The following is a 23,344-nucleotide window of genomic DNA, read 5'->3' on the forward strand; positions in this document are numbered from 1 at the left end:
GTTCATTTGAGTCATGTAATTTTCAGATAAAAAATAGAGCATATTTTTATTAGTGTAGAATGAAATTTAGATGCAACTAATTAAATTTTCTATAGAAATGCAATTACTAAAGAAATTCTACTTAAAATTTTTCCTGTTGCCTATTTTACTCTAAGAAAATTTACCCTTTTATCTTAGAAAGCAATCTAATTTTGTTACCATTGTTAGTTTTTGGAAGTAGGAAATTTGGGTGTTTTAGCTTAAGACAATTTTCTTAAAATAGTCTATTTTGACTTCCTGGATAAAGTATCCCAATTATATCTTAACTTAGTTGATAAATTTATTTGAAGAGAGGTTAAAACGATTAAAGGTAAACTTTCAGGTACTGTATTATTATTAGCTGGAACACACCTCCAGAACATAAGATTCAGAAAGATGCCACCTTACTCAATGAACAATTGATATTTTCAGCCAAGTAATTTACCTTCTGTTTGTTGATTTTTGAGATAAGTTTTCTTTTCTAAGATCATGAAAAATGACTAATCTACAAATCACGGACTGAGAAGCCAGGCTGGCAAAAATTGTTTCACTTGAAGGATAGCATCTGCCTATTATTTGTGTATTACATATATATTTCAATTGTTAAAGCCATCATGGAGGGGACTATATTTGCAAATAACGGCTTTGAGTTAAACATAAATTCTGCATTTTTATGAGAATAACTGCCTTCAACTTTGGACCACTTTTTGCTTATCCATTTCCTTTAATTTTCAAAAGATAATATATATAATTATATAAACTATATATATCAAAGACTGACCACTGTTCTAAGGCAAGTAAACATTTGGAATTTCCTTGGATTATCATTTGCACATAATTACAGAACCTAGTGTCATTGCAGGGCACAAAGAAAACCATTTTCTGATAATTAAAATAAATTTTGCCTTTACACACATATGTTAAATATATTTCTCCATTATAGCAGAGGAACTTAACACAGTGTTGCAGATAAAATACCATTTTTTACATTTTCTTGCAACATTTGAATTTCAGAATATATGAATAAATTATGTAAAAAAGAACTATACATGTTTAAAAAGTAGCTATCAAGTTCAAACATTGCTCTAACCTTTCTTGCATATAGTCTTTTAAAGTTAACAGTTTTTCCATTTATCACATTATCAAATTAACCCAAGTGGATCAATATTACTTCAACTAATAGGAGACAAAAAAATAGAGCAGAATTGTATGTAAACATTTCCTGAATGTGGATTAAAATTTTGATCATAAATAACACAAAACAAAAACAATGAGAAAGATAAAGTTCAAGCAGATTAAGTTCAATTACTTTTCTTCTCACTGGTCTTCAATATAGTAAGTATTTTTTTAACCTTTGTGATTCTGATCTGAATTTGGGCAGGCCACTCTCTTGGCCCAGAATTAACAAAGTAACTTTACCTTAGTTAAAGCAAATTATTAAACAACACTTAAATACTATTTCTTAGAAGAATGTGTATTTTTTTTAGAAGTCCAGATGAAATTTGTATTAATTTGCTTATACCTGTTTAGGGGATGGCAAAAATAAGGTATGTCATTTTTTTTTTTCTTTTAACCAGTGTGGACAGTTAATGGATAAGTCTCATACTGCAGAGGCTTGGGATGTATTTTAGTGTCACCACTGATAATAGGTATAGCACCAAACTGAATAGATTCAGCTTTGGAAACCACAGAGTTAATGTAATGCAAAAGGCAGTTTCTTTTAAGTTGCTCATATTAGATACTGGATCTCTGTTTCCATTGTTTTTCTGTGCTTTAATTTTCCTAATTACTTCTTACTATTCATTTTCCATAGTGCCTATGATGAGATAACCACGAACACAATCACAAGTTGGATTCAGGAAAATGACCTGGCCTGTATACTATAAAATATAAAATCTGAAATTTCCTAGTTGAAAAGTTATCTGATCCAAACTTCTCTGTATAATGTATTGATAGTTTCAAAGTTGAATATTTGGGCTTCTAAATGCTACAGTATTTTTAGGCTAATCAATATGGTTGGCCATGAAGATTTGTCAAACTATACCCTGAGGTACCCTAAATAGTATAAAACATTAGGATACCCCGTTTTAAAAGAATAATTTACCCTACTTCTGTCTCATTTATATGATTCCACCTCCTTTTTAGGGTTTTTAAACCATAATTTAGGTTCATAATTTAATGTGTTTATTGATAAATATTTTTAAATGCCTTCACAGTAATTCAAAATACTAATAATTTATCAGTTAATCATTATAACATTTCAGGGATAGAAAGAATCGTGCCAAACCATAAAGAAGACTACAAATAAGATATTCCACAATGATGTGGGAACATCTGACTCAACAGATTTGTCCGAGGGAGGGAGGGGAGAGCTGGGGAGGGAGGGAGAGACAGAGAGAGAGTGAGCAAGAGTGCACAAAACTGTGTTAGCTTGGCATATATTTAGTGGTAATACTCAGGTTAATTTTATAGCTAACTCATTCTACCACACCTCACATGAGGAGAAAAAGAAACTCCAAAATAAATCTTGGGACATGAAATGAGCCATACTGAGAGTTTCAAGCATTTTATAAAAACAGAATCCAGATGCAATATGTCCCCCAGTAGAATGTGATTACACAATGAGCACGCATTCATATTACTCAGGACATCAAGGTTCACATTTCCCATCACTAGAGTCCCCTTTTGAGATTTTTGGAGCAAATGGGCATTCCAAAGTAAAAAAAAAAAAAAAAAGTAGATGCTTAGTACTGGGTCATCCTCACACTCAAACTAGCCTAGTTTTCCTCATGCCACCGGTAGGTAAAATTAACAGGAATGATGGTCTGTGTTAAAATAGAATTTGTCCAATACCATGAGAAAGTATCTTACATGTGAGTCATTGAAAATGTAATACCAGTTCATGATTTAGAATGCAACTGTAGATTTAAAAATTACAGTAAAAGTTTATTCTTGCTTTTTATTTCTCTAGTCATAGCACTCTCTTATCCATTTGAAATCCAGTATAATATCTTAGCCACTCATCTCTTGACTCTGTTTTCCTAATTGACACCCTGGTATTCAAATGTTCGAGGAGGTGCATATCCTACTACAGAAGGCCTTTATAATTAGAAATGATAAAGTTCTTATTTTTAACATACTTCTCATAATAAATGAAACTCAGCCTGTGACCATGCCATTGCTTATTTTCTTTATAGAACTTTCCACATCATGAGATTATCTTGTTTATTTATTTTTATGTTATTTGTGGTCTCCATTTCTCCCACTGCCCAAAAGCTCCAGGAGAGTTTGGCCTTGCCTATCCTTGTTTGATTGACTAGGTTGTTCAGCAGCACCTAGAATAATGCCTGATATATGGAGGTGCTTGTTACTATTTATTAAATACATGAGCAAATGAATGAACTAAAATATAAAAAAGTAATAGATTAATTTCTCTGAAACACAGCTTTCTTGTCTATAAAACTTGGATTAGTTGAACTTAATCCAAAAATTTTTGAGATTATAATTTTAAAAGTAACAAATTATCTTAATTCATTATACAATAAACAATATATGCTTAATTCGTGTTAGTTTATTTACTTTTATCTTTGAACAGCATACTACCAAGTAAAGTTGTTATCCAGAACTCAGATAACTTCCATAACCCATATAATTCCATTGGGTACTTTGAATTACATAATGGACCATAATTTGTCAAATGCTTGACAACTTGCCACCTCAGTTGCCACCTTCCTTATTCCTTTCATTTCAATACCTAGCTCCATACGTTATACTTCTATATTAGAATAAAAAAATAGGATAGCACAGGATTAAATACATTAAAACTGTAAAGGATACTAAAGTAACATTGATGCATCTAAAAAATATTTGGCATTCACTCCCCTTATTTTACCATCAGGAAACAGGCCCAGTGTTGAGCTGAAAGGCCTTGAGATCATCTGACTGAAAAAAATAGAACAGATGTGCGAGTTAGTCAATCATTCCAGAACTTTGACACTACAAATGATCATGCCACTTTCCTGGAGAGCTTAAACTTATTCCTAAACCATTCTCATATCCAGGGTTCCATTGTGATAGCCCTTTTCAACTGATCAGAGTTAGCATGCCAAGTGAAATCCATGTACAATCACATCTTGTCTAAACTTCTCACTTAGATTAGGTGTATATAGATTATTGAATGACATCTAAAATGAAACACAGGAATTAAAATCTGATTTCTTTTACTTCAAATTTACTGATCCTCCTTTTGAAAAAATCAAATTCATTTTACTTATGGATTTTTATTTCTTCAAGATAAATAACAAGTCATTACAAAATAAATACAGACTTCAAAAGATGAAATGTAAAAGGAAACATATATTCTTTTAATTTTTTAATTAGAAGTTTCAAGTCTTATGAATTTTTGTCTATTAGACTTCTGCTTTGAGGTAATAACTTATTAAATTTATTTTTCAAGACTTCCAGCTTACTTTTAAATATTGACTTCATATTCTGTGCTGCGCATTCAAAACTTAGTGGAATGTCATTAAATCAGCTATAAATTCAAGATGATCTATAAAATCTAATTTAGTAATTCAGTTGACCCAATGAAACAAAGTATTATGTATTTCTAGAATTTTGGCTATGTCTTTCTTCAGCTTTATATTTCCTTAATTAATTTTGAAAGCTAATAGGTGACTTTCCTTATGATGTCTCAAAGGCTTTAGTTGTGGTGCCCAGTGAATTCAGAATCTTGTAGCAAGTTGTAAATAGTAGGAAAGTATTGGGTTTATCGTGTTCTTAAAATTTAGAGTTTTACCAAGACTTTTTATCTACAATACTTTTAAAATTGTTACTCTCTTACATTGCATGATCAACTCATCTATAGACACTATTATATAATACACATAAAATTGTATAACAAGAGAAACTAGATGCCTTTTTGGAAAAATATCTGGCTAGTTCACAGATGCTTTGGATCCATTCTATTTATGTTCGACATTTTACACATCTTGGTATTTTATGCATATTTTAAGGATTCATAATTATGAATCAGTTGAGGTTTTCATGCTTTGCAGTGCTCTGAACAATCCCATAATATCTTCTGTAACTGTTAAGTAAATAGATAAAAAGCAATAAAATTATTACTAAATGTAATAATTTTAATAAAATTAATTTTAATGTTAAAATTTTAATAAAATTAACACATCAGGTTTTCTTCATCCTTGAATAAATAATAATCTCTTAGATTTAATGTAAGGAAATATTTTATATGTTATGAATAAACGGTGTATATGTTCTCAAATGTTGAGAATGACGTATCTATACTATTTCCCCTTAAATCTCTGGCCTACAGGAAACTTAAACATACATGTAATATTCAACACACTAAATAGTCATATTGTTTATCCTTTTTGTTATTTCTGTCTCCTCTATGGTTTTTCTTTAATATTTTTGTCTTACTCCATATTGTAAGAAAACTTACATCCTTCTGGAAACAGCTGTATAGAGAAAATAAGTAACATAGAAAATATGGCTAGATCTACTAAAAATATCTGCAAAAACTAATTTGATGTAATATTTAGTTGTAGCTTATAAAATATACTAAGCATTATTGTTGGACTAAGCCAGTTTACTCATTTTAGCTTCATGATTTATATGCACCACTTAACAAAATTAGTGATTTGGTCATGTTTTTGAGAAACTGTTTAGTATATATTTATAATCTGCCCTTAAATCTTTTTTTCTGACATAGTCTTTCTCTTTTTTGTATCAATGGTGTTTCTTTGAGTGATGAAAAAACTAGATGTTCAATTTATATTTTAAATAAATCAAGTGATCTTTTTTTCAGTTAGAATAATTTTTATTAACTAAAAAAAGTATTAGTGAGTACTATAAAATGAAGATTTCTCCATTACCATAAAACGTCCTTTCAGGGCAAGTAATAATTCTTACTAAGAGGAAAAGAGAAATGTAAAAAAAAAAAAAACCTTTACTTCAAATTTTGTTATGTGACCTCCCCAAAGAGGGTAAGCTTCTACCTGGTAATTAGAAGAAGTAACAGGAACGTTTAAAATTCCCACAGGTGCTATTTCTAGATCAGTTATTGTAGTGATACAGGAATCATGGTGATATTATTTTAGTGATACACCAATTGATGAAAACATCAATAGAATATTGCACTGAATTACCTGGCTAAATACCCTTTCCCAACCTCCATTCTCAATAGTCCCATGTGAAATAATAAGAGTGTATATCTCAGTCCCTGTCCCTGGTTCTTAACACAGAGCACCTAAAACCCCTGTAAGTAGGGATCCTAGGAGAACTTTTCGTTTTCATATTTGGTCTTTAAGCCAGTTGCTGACACAGAATTCCTAAGACCTTGGTAGTTTCCTGAGTGATAGTAGTGTCTTTTATTCAAATGCGGTGCCTCTTTGTGGGATCCTGGAAGGAAGCTGGTCACCAGGAAGACCAAGCCATGACTAGAAGCTTGGGACTGACAGCCTCACTTTCCAATTTCTAGCAGGATGTGGGGGTGGGAGGATTGGAGTATATAATTAATCATTCCTGTGTGATGAAGCCTCCATAACAATTCCAAAACTATCAGGTTCAGAGCTTCTGGGTTGATGAACACATCCATGTGCTGTGAGAGTGACAAGCCCCGACTCCCTGCCCTCTGGACCCTTTTAAACCTCAGCTTGCATGCCTTTCATCTGGCTGTTCATTTGTATCTTTCAAAATACTCTTTGTAATAAATCAGCAGTAGGAAATAAACTGTTTTCCTCAGTTCTGTGAGCCAGTCTAGTAAATTATCAAATCCAAGAAGGGGTCATGGGATTTGTAGCCCATTCAGACAGGAATTGTGGGTAACCTGGGGTCCTATCACTTGTGACTGGGGTCTGAAAAAGGGAGAAATGTGTGGGAATGAGCCCTTAACCTATGGCATCAGTGCTAATTTCAGTTGGCATTGAAATGGAATTAAACAGTAGGACATGCAGCTGGCATGGGAGTATTGGTTATTGTGGGGAAAAACTACACATCTGATCACAGTGTTGAGTGTGGGTATAGAAAAAAACTGCTTTTTCCTTATTTGCCCCACTATTAAGAGAAAGAGATTACCAAATTCAGTCATTACTATGGTTGGTAAATGGCCTAAGAATCTGCTGGAAATAAGTATTCAAGTATTTGTTTGCACACATGTCTGAACCATCCAAAACTTTCTTGGAAATTAAAGTCATAGAATAGATATGCTTCCCTTAGCTGAAAGCACTCATTTGTGTTCTATTTAGATTTAATATCAGGAAGTCTGCATAAGGAATGTAAACAGTTGTTTTTGTTTGTAACTAATATCTGGAACAGTGTGTAGAGACGCTTCGACAGCAAAGAAAAAAGCTAATAGTGACTCTTTGGGGGGAAAAGATTTCCCGTGAATACTGTTTTTGTCTTAGTTTTGGAAACAATGTGGCACAATGTCACTTACAAGGTATGTACAATATTGGACTGGATATACTGCTAAAAGTTAACAAAGTCCATGCCATTGCCTCAAGTCCTCCTGGATTAAGAGATAATGTAACAAGGAAATTAAGAAATACATCAAATAAGTAATGATTAGCATGTGTTTATATTATTGTATATATATTGTATTATATTCACCATTGCATATATTTTTGTGTGTAAATTGATTATGTATATGTAGGGGTATAAGTTTGTGCACGTAGTAGTTTTTTTGGTCCTATCCCAAAAATCAAATCAGAGGGACTCTAGAATGAATAAACTATTAGCTAATTGTTTGATAAACTGTGGTGATTTTATCGTTAAAATTCTTCAGTTTTATTAGTCATATATTTAAAAGGGACAGTGTGTCCAGGTTTTCATTAGAGAAGCATTTTATCCAGTATAGATATATGGATTAAGCTTAATATTTTTAAAACATACATCTTAATATAATTGATTTTTAAAATACAGAATTGAAAAGGTCTCTACTGACTAATACTCATACCCCTTTTCTTTGAACTATTTTTAAAAACTCAAGAAAATAAATGAAATGATATCATGTAAGTTTTTATCCTCTTTGTTTTGACTATCACATTTAATCATGGTTACATAGTAGCACCAAAATTAGGACAAATTACAAGAATCACAGGAGAGATCTTAAATTATATGAGCTCATTGCATGCTTCAAAAGGTCTCATTTCAGAGAAAAAATGGTTTCCAATTGCCAAAACTTTGCTGCATTTTCTCTCCCCCAAAATATACCCCAATTAAGTTCCATCTAAACAGAAGATACAATAGACTGATTTTTGAATAGATATGTTATCTACACTTTATAGGACAGACAGTCCATTTAAATAGAAAAAGTTATTTTACATAAAGCAAGATAGAGTACAAAAGCACAGCTTTTGTAATTTTGGTAATATTGCAATTTTACAAACATGTTGCATAGTATGTGTAAGAAAATAGTTCCATTTTTCATATATCTATATATACAAGAAAACATTTACATGAAAGTACAAAACAAAATAAGTGAATAGTGGACCTGATTTAAAGAATTGTATAAATAACGAGACACTCAAACTCCAGATTACATATCTCCGTTGTTAATGAATGTCGTTGCCCATCTTTAACCCTGTTTGGCTTTTATTTATAAATACACAAACAAATGAGATATTAAGACTGAAAAAAAACAAAAAATAACTACAGTTCATTATACCTCATTTCCTTTAATGGTTTTCATTGGCTTTCTCAAAATGCAGAGCCACCTCAGTTAACAAACAATTAAAAAATAGCCCTCTGGTTCTACAAGTATTTCAAATTTTATTCTCCAAATAATGTTCAGCAAGCAGTGAAAGTTGAAACTCAGCTGAGTAGATCCATGCTGGGCCCATTTTGGGATACGGTCTTTGCATATAGGTTTTATGAATACCAAGGAGTTTGTTATGCATGTATAAAAGAAAAGTGGACCGCACTAATGATGTTTCCCTTCTGAAACAAAAGCATTCCCTAATTTCTACAACTCAGGATCCTCCAAGAAGGATGTTTACTACCTCATGTTATAATTATAAGCCCCCCTATTCATTTGAATAAATTAGTAGGAGCAGCAGTGTTTTAGAGTTAAATACAATAGAAATCCCATTCTTTGGTCTTTGACATTTAAACAACTAATAAATTTCAGTATAAAACAACATGAATAACAGTGTTCAATTAAGTTATTGATTAGTTTATGATTATTTAAAATGAATACAAATGCAATTTTCCTTTGTGATAATGATATTTTGCAGTGTTCATTACTGTAATATACACCAGTACATAGAGCAAATAATTTCTCCATATGTCATTAAATATGATCACATGAACAATTCTTATTAGACCACAGCTATTTGAAGAATTAGGTGACAAGACCTCAATCATATAAAACTCAAATATGAATTTGGCTTTGAGGATTTTATAGAAAATTTGGCTATTAAATACTTTCAATGATTTTAATAATTTAACATTATTATATTGACATTCTCTGCTATGAAATATAACACTCATATGCATTGGACGCTCTCCAGGCTATTGCTGCCTCATACAGAGATACCATGTTTGCAATGAAATAATTTATTAGGAGTTTTATTGTATCAAATGCTATTTTTGTAAAACGAGGCATTCTCTGATTGAGTCATTCGATAGAATATGTAGGAATTTTGAATGGAATAAAACAGTTCAGCAATTAACCTCTGTGATCACATTATCATTTCTTCAAAAGATCACTGCTTTTTAGCTTTATGGAGGTAATAATAACAGAATGTTTATATTTGGTTAATATTTCTATTAATTTCCTAAACAGTCATTTTGAATAAGATCCAAATGCATTATTTTCCTTTTTAACGTCAACCATATTACTGAATCCTGTTAACCAGGCATGATTTTTCCAAAGGAACCTTAATGTTCAAATGTTAAGAGTGTAAAAGGGAGTATAAAAAAGAGCATAGGAAGTAGCGTGCCAAAAAGTTTGTATTTCAACTTTTATAAGCAGCTTTTTAAGGTGCAGAAGGAGATCACAAATGCTAGTTCAGATATGGCTAATTAACCTAAGATTTATGAGTGCTTCCTTAACTGAATCAGAAAAACTTAAAAATGAATGTGACTAAAGGAAATGTCTAGTTTGATATACCCCTCTCACAGATAAGTGAACTGTGACCAACGTAATTAAATATATGTCTTAAGTAGGTAAGTTCACATGCCTAGCCACGGGCAGAACTAGAACTGGAATTGCTGGCTCCATTTTCCGAGATTTGAAGTACTGTAATCTAAGATTCCTAAGTTACAGTAAAATTTGAGGTGTATAATTGTCTTAAACTCTTAGATAAATAATTATGTGCCAAATTATAAAACATATCATTCACAATAAAATACATATATTTTAGACATAAATGTGTGTATGTGTGTGTATGACTAATAAGTAAGTACCAGATAGAAATTTTGGAAATGTTGAACAAGGGAAGTAGGAAATTTGGAAGTTTTTGTTGTTCTTGCTGTTTTCTTTGAAGTATTTAATTGAAATCTTCTGAAAAAGAAAAGAATAATGTGTCCTCTTTGCATCTTTCCTTTTGTGATCCCCCAAACCTGAATTCAGATACATCTCGGTTTATCCATTCCTGGCAAATAACTTAAATGCTAGCAAAACTACCAACCTCTTTTTCTTCTTCCGTTTGTTCCTTCCTGGCGTACACTGAGTATGAAGTTATTAAGATATGGGTAATAAGATAGCTTAGTCGCATCCATGTAGTACACTATAAAGGACTCATTTTTCTCAGTGTCATTTGGGGAAGATGAAATTTATATAAGTAAACTGCATTTTATTTATACATATTGTAACATAAAGATGGTACTGGGAAAACATAATCTGTTAGGGTAGTGTGCAATTAAGGGACCACTATATTTAAAAAAAAATGCTCTTTTGTGTTTGAATGTGGAAAACGAGGATATTTGGGGCCATTCTTCTAAGCCTTCACAATAGGCTTGATCTCTCTGAGGCAGGGATCTTGGCTTAGATTCAGAAATCTTAAACAGCTAGTCAGATACCTTAAAGCAATTATTTGGTGTTGAATAGGAAAGCCATCGCTATCACTATATTTTCTACTGTACTGAACCTATTTGTTATATCATCTGGATACAGTCTAAAGCTCTCAAGCTTGTAAGTTACTTTTGAATTATGTCTATACTTCTCAGAATACATTTGAATTAAAAATGTGTCAGTCCCTCACTGTAATTGGTTTTTACATCTTTTTTTCTCACTTTTTTTTTCATCTTTTCTCCTCTTATGACATATAATTTAAAATTTCATTTTTCTCTTTTGGCTTCTGTAATTTTGAAATTAGAACTTGAATTAGAACTTGAAATTAGAACATGTTGGAACAGAAAGGAACCCCAAGAGACTATTTTATTCAATACTTTTGCTGTGAAGTTGAGTAAACTGAAGCCTGGAGAGATTCTCAAACTGCCTAAAACAGCTCAATTGATTAGTAGAAGACAGCTGAGATTAGAAACAGGGCCAGTTCCTAATCAAAAGAATTATTCCCATTTGACTTAGAAAGTTTCTAATTGTTTTAATGGAAGGATGATTAGAACTTGAATATGTCTTAAATTAAATTACTACATAATGTTTTCCTTAAAAGTCCATAATATAGTGATTAGCACACATAATTTCTCGATATTTCTTGTATTATACTTTATTTTGCAAAGACCAATGTGAGATTTCTTATATTAAATTCTCTTATTTTAATATAAATTAAACTCTTGTGTTATAACTTTGTAAGCAATCGTATATCATAAATTCTTATTTCAATATTGATTTAAAAAGTTATATAATAACACCCAAATATAATCACATTTTATTTTAACAATAATAAATTAGCCTTTGAACCCTTCTGCTGAGTACAGTGGAAATGAGCTTTTTCAGTTATTTGATATGCTAGGTTATGCAAACAAGATAATTCTGGTCAAATGTTTCACTTTTCTTCTTGCATTGCCAATATTTCTACTTTCACTAACCACATCTTTTGCAACAAGTTCTAATCTCCCAGTTCACTCTGAGCTGTAGACACCTGAACTCCAAAGACTCTACAGCCATTAATCCCCAAAAGGAAGTTTCAACACAAATGTTGATAATGTGCATGAGGGAGAAAAACGTTTGATTGACATGTGAAAATTCAGGACTTACCTTATAGTAATTAAGTCATCTTCCCATAATAGGAAATACTTAATACAGTTTTACATTCTTTGACTCTGTAAGTTTCAAGAATTTGAGTTAAGGGGTGCTGTGATAAATGAATATTCAGTATTCTGGAGTTGTTTACTAAGAGGTCATATACAAAAATAAGCACTGGAAAATGAAAAGAACTATAATTTTTGAGGTCAGGGTAGCCTAACGATCTAATAAAAGTAAATATATGTTAACAGCTGAATAGAAATGGGACTAAATTCCCTAAAATATGAATCTAGTGAAGTAAACACATTTTCAATATTTATTAGCATTTGTCATTTTTACTGTTTAGTCAAGACATTTTAGTTAGCTTCTGACTTCTTTAAATCTTAACCTCCAATAAAAAATAGATGGAGAATAATTCTGAAGATGATACCCCAATGGAAAGAGAATTTATTCTCAGCATTATGCATCATATTGGTATTATTTATTTAGAGGATGTTTGAATTTTAGCAGTCAGAATCAAGTGCAGAGTGAGTGGAGCAAACAAAAATTATACTATTAAAACCTAGGTGTAAAGGATAGCATGTGAATTTTTTAAAAATCATCTATGGATTTAATACCATCAACATATCCTTCTTAATCCTGTCTTATATTGCAATAAAGTAGATGTTTTGTTAAAAGCAAATACGTCACATGCAGTAGCCATGTAAATACTATATAAGGCCATCCAGATCTGACAAATGACATTATAATGGCATTTTGTTAATTCTGTAAAGGATATATTGCTGAGTGCTTTCAAAATTACCTAATGTACAAAATTCTAGACTTAGTAGACAAAGAGTAACAGCACATTGAAATTAAAGAAACAGAAGGAAAACTCAGGGAGAGATTCTGTATTGTTTTGTTTTGTTCTGTTTTGTTAAAAACCATGTATTGAATTTAAATTTTAGTAAAGCAAGCATTACATAATGCTTTAAAATTTTTAAAGTCGGGGATAAAAGTTTACATCCAAAAAGATGAATGGAAAATTGTGCTTTCAGAATGTAGAATAAGTTTTCTTACAGGGTTAACCATTTCATCTTGCCATTGGATACTGGGAATTTCATTTATGTAATGTATATATGTGCAGTTCATATCCAGGTCCTGCAAAAATCTAAAACTGTGTGCTTCACTTCGCGTAGCAAAGGCACCTATGTTATTCTCCCTTTCGAGCAAAAGTCATGATCCAGTTTTCCTGCTGACGACGCTTTTTCCACTGCTGTGTCAATCACACCCTCTGTGTTGAGCAGTACAGTAAATCACAAGAGAAGGTGGTGGCGAATCCCTGCTCACACTGGAAGTTGCTCTGTGGACCATTCGAAGAAGCTCTGGACTGATCACAAGGGAAACCGAGCAGAACTGTGAAGCAGACGGACAGGAACAAAAGGCTATTCTGGTGTGAGGAGAAATCAGTCACTTCAGCTCCACAGGCAGATGTTGCTACTGGACTGACAAGTGGAACCTAATCCTGCTGGAGAAAGGTAAAGTTTGCCATTGGGGCAGACGCAGAGTTCATACACTGTCTGTCGAGAACTTGAGGAGCTGGGTGAAGAAGATGAGAAGGAGCCAGTTGGTAGATTTCCCAGCTTGATTGTCTCTGCATTTAAAAATATCTATGGGAAAAAAGAAATTGCATTTTAATTCATTTTAGAAATCTACATTTCTCAGAGCATCGAGTAATCTACATCCCTCCTCAACATGGTCTAATAAGGAAGTCGACACAACAAACAATTCTATGGTTTAGCTGCCAGGCTTTGTTGAACAAACAAATTACATTCCTACGGTAGAGTCCAAAATATCTGCAGCTATCTTCTCCTTTGGGAGATGGTGCATTCTGACAGAAAGCCCTCAATCTGAAAAGCAACATCATACAATACGCTTAAGGGGCCAACCCAGTTACTTAACCACCACAGGAAATTAATGATTTTGACAGTCTCTCAATTTAATTTCTTAATCATGCCTGGTGTACAGAATATGCAAAGAAATAAGGATATCAATAGATATGACAATACTGAACAGGGGGCAATTAATTTTTAAAAAAATCTCAGTCTATTTTTTTTGGAATATATTCCTATTTATTTATATCACCTTCTATGTCTTTTTTTATATATACCTTAAGTTCTGGGGTACATGTGCAGAACGTGCAGGTTTGTTACATAGGTATACACGTGCCATGGTGGTTTCCTGTACCCATGAACCTGTCATCTACATTAGGTATTTCTCCTAATGCTATCCCTCCCGTAGCCCCCCACCCCCTGACAGGCCCGGATGTGTGATGTTCCCTGCCCTGTGTTCTCATTGTTCCCCTCCCACTTACAAGTGAGAACATGCAGTGTTTGGTTTTCTGTTCTTGTTTTAGTTTGCTGAGAATCATGGTTTCCAGCTTCATCCATGTCCCCGCAAAGGACATGAACTCATCCTTTTTTATGGCTGCATAGTATTCCATGGTGTATATGTGCTACATTTTTTTAATCTAGTGTGTCATTGATGGACATTTGGGTTGGTCCCAAATCCCTGCTATTGTGAAGAGTGCCACAATAAACTTAAGTGTGCATGTGTCTTTATAGTAGAATGATTTATAATCCTTTGGGTATATACCCACAAATGGGATTGCTGGGTCAAATGGTATTTCTAGTTCTAGATCCATGAGGAATCTCTTCACTGTCTTCCACAATGGTTTAACCAATTTACACTCCCACCAACAGTGTATTTCTCCACATCCTCCCCAGCATCTGTTGTTTCCTGACTTTTGAATGATTGCCATTCTAACTGGCCTGAGATGGTATCCCATTGTGGATTTGATATGCATTTCTCTAATGACCAGTGATGATGAACATTTTTTCATGTGTCTGTTGGCTGCATAAATATCTTCTTTTGAGAAATGTCTGTTCATATTCTTCACCCACTTTTTGATGGAGTTGTTTGCTTTTTTCCTGTAAATTTGTTTGTTTAAGTTCTTTGTAGGTTCTGGATATTAACCCTTTGTCAGATGGATAGATTGCAAAAATTTTCTGCCATTCTGTAGGTTGCCTGTTCACTCTGATGATAGTTTCTTTTGCTGGGCAGAAGCACTTTAGTTTAATTAGATCCCATTTGTCGCCATTGCTTTTGGTGTGTTAGTCATGAAGTCTTTGCCCATGCCTATGTCCTGAATGGCATTGCCTAAGTAAGTTTTCTTCTAGGGTTTTTACGGTTTTAGGTGTTATGTTTAAGTCTTTAATCCATCTTGAGTTAGTTTTTGTATAAGGTGTAAGGAAGGGATCCAGGTTCAGCTTTCTGCGTATGGCTAGCCAGTTTTCCCAACACCATTTATTAAATAGGGAATCCTTTCCCCATTGCTTGTTTTTGTCAAGTTTGTGAAAGTTCAGATGGTTGTAGATATCTAGTGTTATTGCTGAGGCCTCTGTTCTGTTCCATTGGTCTATAGATCAGTTTTGGTACCAGTACTATGCTGTTTTGGTTACTGTAGCCTTGTATTATAGTTTGAAATCAGGTAGCGTGATGCCTCCAGCTTTGTTCTTTTTGCTTAGGATTGTCTTGGTTATGTGGGCTCTTTTTTGGTTCCATATGAAATTTAAAGTAGTTTTTTCCAATTGTGTGAAGAATGTCAATAGTAGCTTGATGGAGATATCATTGAATCTATAAATTACTTTGGGCAGTATGGCCATTTTCATATTTTTTAATACTCATAAAAGTGTGTGGACTTTTAATCCAAAGGATATACTAAGTAGCTGATATGGTTTGGCTGTGTCCCCACCCAAACCTCATCTTGAATTGTAACTCCCATAATTCCCATGTATTGTGGGAGGGACCCAGTGGGAGATAGTTAAATCATGGGGGCAGTTTCCCCCATGCTGTTCTCAGGGTAGTGAACAAGTCTGACAAGATCTGATGGTTTTATAAGGGGGAAACCCCTTTCACTTGGTTCTCTCCTTCTCTCTTGCCTGCCACCACATAAGATGCGCCTTTTGCCTTCTGCCATGATGGTGAGGCCTCCCCAGCCTCGTGGAAGTGTGAATACATTAATTGTCTTTTTCTTTATAAATTACCCAGTCTCGGGTATGTCTTTGTCGGCAATGTAAAAATGAACCAATACAGTAGCTAATCAGCACAGTGAACAATATATAATTATTGTCTATAATTAGATTTGAAGTCTCCATGAAACATATTACCTATGTTCAATACCTACTTTGCTAAATCTTCTAACTTGGAAAATGCTTTATTCTAAATAATGGACTCACCACTTTGAGAGACAGTGATCGTATGGCTCTGACGTGCATGGAGAAAGTTTCAGAAAAAGAAAAAAACGGATCTTGAATTTGAGCAAAGAAATAGCTCTCTCCAGCTGTTTCTTGTTTCCACTGATATATAGCTTATGATTGTCTGAAGGGTATCCCTAAATTGACAGGAGTAGGAGAGAATATTCTGCTTTCTCTCTCTTTGCCCTCCCTCATCTAAATTCCATTTGTTTTGTACTAGGACTCCTGTAACAGTCCCCTACCTGGCCTCCCGGTGGCCGATTTTTGTCCTCCTGTCATTGACTTTACATATTCCTAGAGTGAACTTTTAAGAAATGCAAATCAAATAATCTTGCTACACTGCTCAAAACACTCTGATGTCCTCCCCCACACTTCAATTGGATCTTGATGTCTTTCCATGGACCAAAGGCCCTACCTACAAGATCTGGCCTATCTCTCTAACATCATTTCCTGTAATTCTTCCTCTTGCTCCAGTTCTTGCATTTTCTCAAAAATAGCAAAAGCACTATGGCCTCATAGTATTTTTACTATTTCCTCAAACCGAAATACTTTTCTCCAGAGATTTAATGAGTGGGGGGAGATATTAACTGGGTGGTTGTGAAATATGGATGGGAGGTAGCTTTCCACTTTTTTGATGCTTTTTAAATTTCTGAACTATAAGACTACTGCACACTACAGTTAAGCCAAAAAAAGAATTCATATATCATAAGTATATATATTTTAGGTCAATTTGGAGGCAAACAAATTTGCTCCAATTCTCCAAAGGTCACCTCCTTGGAAATAACTTTTCTAAACACTCTATTAAAATAATGCTAATCTTTCTTCTCTCATTAACAGTTATACTTTTCTCTATAGTAAAAATCCATTTGTAATGTTACATTTGTATTCATTCATTGTTTGTTTCTTCTACTTACAATAAGATCCATGAGGATAGGGCCTGTCTTTGGTTCATCCATATAGAATAGGGCATGGAATTGTAAAGTGCATGAATTACATGATGCTTTTTCTTCACCTTGAACACATCTCTCCCCTCTAAGTTACAAACCCACCTCCCAACAAAGCCCAGTTCATCTGTTTTCTCTTCCATATACCATTCCCTGATGCCCCAAGATAGAAAAACCCTCTTTTTAAAAAGATTTTTTTAACTATACTTTAATTTCTGGGGTATGTGTGCAGAATATGCAGGTTTGTTACATAGGTATTCATGTGCCATGGTGGTTTGCTGCACCAATCAACGCATCATCTACTTAGGTATTTGTCCTAATGCTATCCCTCCCCTAGCCCCCCCATGCCAGAGAGGACCCAGATGTGATATTCCCCTCCCTGTGTCCATGTATTCTCATTGTTCAGCTCCCAATTAGGAGTACATGTGGTGTTTGGTTTTCTGTTCTTGTGTTAGTTTGCTGAGAATGATGGTTTCCAGCATCATCCATGTCCCCGCAAAGGACATGAACTCATCCTTTTTATGACTGCACAGTATTCCATGGTGTATATGTGCCATATTTTGTTTATCGAGTCATTCATTGATGGGCATTTGGGTTGGTTCCGAGTCCCTGCTATTGTGAACAGTGCCACAGTAAACATACGTGTGCATGTATCTTTATAGTAGAATGATTTATAATCTTTTGGGTATAATCACAGTAATGGGATTGATGGGTCAAATGGTATTCCTGGCTCTAGATCCTTGAGGAATCTCTGCACTGTCTTCCACAATGGTTGAACTAATTTACACTCCCACCAACAGTGTAAAAGCATTCCTATTTCTCCACATCCTCACCAGCATCTGTTGTTTCCTGACTTTTTAATGATCACCATTCTAACTGGCGTGAGATGGTATCTCATTGTGGTTTTGATTTGCATTTCTCTAATGACCAATGATGAAGAGCTTTTTTCATGTGTTTGTTGGCTGCATAAATATCTTCTTTTGACAAGTGTCTGTTCATATCCTTTGCCCACTTTTTGATGATTTTTTTTCTTGTAACTTTAAGTTCTTTTTAGATTCTGGATATTAGCCCTTTGTCAGATGGGTACATTGCAGAAATTTTCTCTCATTCTGCAGGTTGCCTGTTCACTCTGATGATAGTTTCTTTTGCTCTGAAGAAGCTCTTTAGTTTTATTAGATCCTATTTGTCAATATTGGCTTCTGTTGCCATTGCTTTTGGTGTTTTAATCGTGAAGTCTTTGCCCGTGCCTATGTCAAGAATGGCATTGCCTAAGTTTTCTTCTAGGGTTTTACGGTTTAGGTATTATGTTTAAGTCTTTAATCCATCTTGAGTTAGTTTTCCTATAAGGTGTAAGGAAGGGATCCAGTTTCAGCTTTCTGCATATGGCTAGCCAGTTTTCCCAACACCATTTATTAAATAGGGAATCCTTTTCTCATTGCTTGTTTTTGTCAGGTTTGTCAAAGTTCAGATAGTTGTAGATGTATGGTGTTATTTCTGAGGCCGCTGTTCTGTTTTGGTACCAGTACCATGCTGTTTTGGTTACTGTAGCCTTGTAGTAAAGTTTGAAGACAGGTAGCATGATGCCTGCAGCTTTGTTCTTTTTGCTTAGGATTGTCTTGGCTATGCAGGCTCTTTTTTGCTTCCATATGAAGTTTAAAGTAGTTTTTTCCAATTCTGTGAAGAATGTCAATGGCAGCTTGATGGGGATAGCATTGAATGTATAAATTACTTTGGGTAGTATGGCCATTTTCACGATAATGTTTCTTCTTATCCATGAGCATGGAATGTTTTTCCATTTGTTTGTGTCCTCTCTTATTTCCCTGAGCAGTGGCTTGTAGTTCTCCTTGAAGAGGTGCTTCACATCCCTTGTAAGTTTTATTCCTACGTATTTCATTCTCTTTGTAGCACTTGTGAGTGGGAGTTGACTCATGATTTGACTCTCTGTTTGTCTGTTATTGGTGTATAATTATGCTTGTGATTTTTGCACATTGATTTTGTAACCTGAGACTTTGCTGAAGTTGCTTATCAGCTTAAGGAGATTTGGGGTTGAGATGATGGGGTTTTCTAAATATACAATCATGTCATCTGCAAACAGAGACAATTTGCCTTCCTGTATTCTTAACTGAAAACTCTTTCTTTCTTTCTTTTTCCTGACTGCCCTAGCCAGATCTTCCAATACTATGTTGAATGGGGTGGTAAGAGAGGGCATCCTTGTCTTGTGCCAGTTTTCAAAAGGAATGCTTCCAGTTTTTGCCCATTCCTTATGACATTTGCTGTGGGTTTGCCATAAATTGCTCATATTATTTTGAGATGATACATCCCATCAATATGTAGTTTATTGAGAGTCTTTAGCATGAAGGGGTGTTGAATTTTGTTGAAGGCCTTTCCTGCATCTATTGAGATAAACAGAACCAATGACAAAAACCACGGTTATGTGATTGATTGATTACATTTACTGATTTGGATATGTTGAACCAGCCTTGCATCCCAGGGATGAAGCCAACTTGATCGTGGTGGATAAGCTTTTTGTTGTGCTGCTGGATTCGGTTTGCCAGTATTTTATGAGGATTTTCGAATCGATGTTCATCAGGGATGTTGGCCTAAAATTTTCTTTTTTTGTTGTGTCTCTGCCAGGTTTTGGAATCAGGATGATGCTGGACTCATAAAATGAGTTAGGGAGGATTCCCTCTTTTTCTATTGATTGGAATAGTTTCAAGAGGGATGGTACCAGCTCTTCTTTATACCTCTGGTAGAATTCAGCTTTATATCTATCTATCTGTCTGGTCCAGAACTTTTTTTGGTTGGTAGGCTATTAATTATTGCCTCAATTTCAGAACTTGTTATTGGTTCATTTAGGTATTCGACTTCTTCCTGGTTTAGTCTTGGGAAGGTGTATGTGTCCAGGAATTTATCCATTTCTTCTAGATTTTCTAATTTATTTGTTTAGAGGTGTTTATATTATTCTCTAGTAGTTTGTATTACTGTGGGATCGGTGGTGATATCCCCTTTATCATTTTTTATTGCATCTATTTGATTCTTCTCTCTTTCCTTCTTTATTAGTCTGGCTAGCGGTCTATTTTGTTGATCTTTTCAAAAAACCACCTCCTGGATTCATTGATTTTTTGAAGAGTTTTTTTGTGTATCTATCTCCTTCAGTTCTGCTCTGATCATAGTTATTTCTTGTCTTCTGCTAGCTTTTGAATTTGTTTGTTCTTGCTTCTCTGGTTCTTTTAATTGTGATGTTAGGGTGTTGATTTTAGATCTTTCCTGCTTTCTCTTGTGGGCATTTAGTGCTATAAATTTCCCTCTACACAGTGCTTTATGTGTGTCCCAGAGATTCTGGTATGTTGTGTCTTTGTTCTCATTGGTTTCAAAGAACATCCATCTTTCTGCCTTCACTTCATGATTTACCCAGTAGTCATTCAGGAGCAGGTTGTTCAGTTTCCATATGGTTGTGTGATTTTGAGTGAGTTTCTTAATCCTGAGTTCTAATTTGATTGCACTGTGGTCTGAGAGACTGTGATGATTTCCATACTTTTGCATTTGCTGAGGAGTGTTTTACTTCCAATTATGTGGTCATTGTTTGTTAGAATAAGTGAAATGTCGTGCTAAGAAGAATGTATAGTCTGTTGATTTGGGGTGGAGAGTTCTGTAGATGTTTCTTAGGTCTCCTTTGTCCAGAGCTGAGTTCATGTCCTGGATATCCTTGTTAATTTCCTGTCTTGTTGATCTGTCTAATATTGACAGTGGGGTGTTAAAGTCTCTCACTATTACTGTGTGGGAGTCTAGGTCTCTTTGTAGGTCTCTAAGGACTTGCTTCATGAATCTGGGTGCTCCTGTTTTGGGTGCATATATATTTAGGATACTTAGATCTTCTTGTTTCATTGATCTCTTTACCATTATGTAATGCCCTTCTTTGTCTCTTTTGATCTCTGTTGGTTTAAAGTCTGTTTTATCAGAGACTAGGATTGCAACCCCTGCTTTTTTATTTGACTCTCCCATTGCAGTTTATTATTTTAAATATCTTATTCTGCTGATCACTTAATGTGGTATTTTATAGCCATCTTCACATCTTACTTTCCCTGCTAAATACATCCTCCTCAAAGATAGAATCATATTGAATTTTTAGTAATTCCTACCATGTTTAACCCTGCACATACACCTTCTACATAACACAAATAGTTATTCAATAAATGAATACATTATAAAACAAATGAATGGCTGCATTTATCAACAGTATTCAAAGTTAAAAAGCATGATTACAGCTTGTGTTTATTGATGTCAAATGTTGAAATATATTACCCCATAGTTACTTCTGTGTTAAGTGACAGGAAAGCAAAGAGAAAGAAATGAATTTGTTCTATTATTTTTTTAAGATTTGTTTTTCTGATGTGAAAGCAAGAAGTGCACAAAACTAAGCAAACAACAACAAAAACCCAAGGCAATACATTTGGGGGTATGGATGTTGGGTCTCATTTCTTCTTGCTTGTGATACACTTGTGGCTCTCTTCTCCCCAGGGAATGAGAGATGATTCCTTTTATTGGTTGAGTGGAAGAGGAAGTGGGCTTGTGTAGTTCAGTCCCTTTTCCTTACACCTTTTCAGGAGCCAGCGTGTGTGCAGAGGAAAGGCATCCTCAAGTTCTGAAAATGCCAAAAGTATTCTAGGGGCAAACTCTGAGACTGTGGTGTTTAAGTCTACAGGTTGGGAGTTGAGTTCACCTTGAAGAAATATTAAAAGCTGGTGTTTTGGATAACAAACCTTGAGACATAACGCAATTAAGGAGGGGGATATGAAAATCTAATGGAGATGTGGAGAAGAGGGCTCATGTGGGATTGATCAGATGACTGTAAGAGTAAGTAAGGATTGCAGGTGACAGCCTTAGAATGAAGCATGAGCTATGGAGGCCTCATCAATGGAGTAAACCTTGAAGTACTCAAGCCTTATGATGAGTAGCTTGCTTCAGCATAGCCATAATGGTGTTCTCTGGTTCTCCCATCCATTTAGGGGCTGCGTTAGATTGTATTCGGCTATATTACAGTGCTTAAAATTCCATAAGTTTCTGAGATCCAAACCATAGCTCCACCCATATAAAAAGTCATTTTTTATAATAGATAAACTGATTCATATGGAGTACTTACAGAAAATGATATTGTCTTGGCTTGAGATAGAGGTATAAGTCATAAGATTAAAGGGGCTGCTATATATTGATTCTTTCCAACATAGCATTCCTGCACCTACCTAGATTTGTGCAGCATGGATGAACTTGATCATATCTTTTTGTGTTCTGCCAAGGCAGTGATGCTGTTCACTTTCCGACTTCTCAAATTGATATGGCTCTTCAATATTGTCTTATAAACCATATAATCCATTGGTTCTGAAACTCTTCCCTGATCTCAATCACATCCCTGAGCTCTTAAGTCACAGTCCAGTGTCTTTCCTCTACCAAGAATTCATTTATCCTTCTGTCACCTGTTGAAATCCGGCCCAGGACTCACAAAACAAAAAATTGTTTTTGGTCAGGTGCGGTGGCTCACGCCTGTAATCCTTGCACTTTGGGAGGCCGAGGCGGGAGGATCACAAGGTCAGGAGTTCCAGACAAGCCTGACCAACATGGCGACACCCCGTCTCTTCTAAAAGTACAAATATTAGCCAGGAATGGTGGCAGGTGCCTGTAATCCCACCACCTACTAGGGAGGCTGAGGCAGGACAATCGCTTGAACCCAGGAGGTGGAGGTTGCAGTGACCCAAGATCACGCCACTGTACTCCATCCCGGACGACAAGAGCGAGACTCTGTCTCAAAAAAAAAAATGCTTTATTATTTTTCTTTGATCTTGTGGTATATATACTGTTATTGTATTACATCACTTACAATATTCTCCATACAATTACAATTCATGTTGGTTTCCAGACTG

At 34.6% G+C, this 23,344-nt stretch overlaps 1 protein-coding gene across 1 annotated transcript in view; it reads right to left on the reverse strand.

Annotated features, from left to right (window-relative positions):
• Window positions 1–5,242: 5,242 nt before the first annotated feature.
• The window catches only part of SGCZ (sarcoglycan zeta), a 1,177,568-nt gene continuing 1,159,466 nt past the window's right edge, over window positions 5,243–23,344 (reverse strand). Inside the window, exon 8 of the mRNA XM_063606664.1 lies at window positions 5,243–13,839. Within this exon, the coding sequence (XP_063462734.1) occupies window positions 13,645–13,839 (195 nt within the window). The 3' untranslated portion in view covers window positions 5,243–13,644. The remainder of the gene's footprint in view (window positions 13,840–23,344) is intronic.

The sequence above is a fragment of the Pan paniscus genome, chromosome 7, assembly GCF_029289425.2.
Source record: "Pan paniscus chromosome 7, NHGRI_mPanPan1-v2.0_pri, whole genome shotgun sequence".
Lineage (NCBI taxonomy): Eukaryota > Metazoa > Chordata > Mammalia > Primates > Hominidae > Pan > Pan paniscus.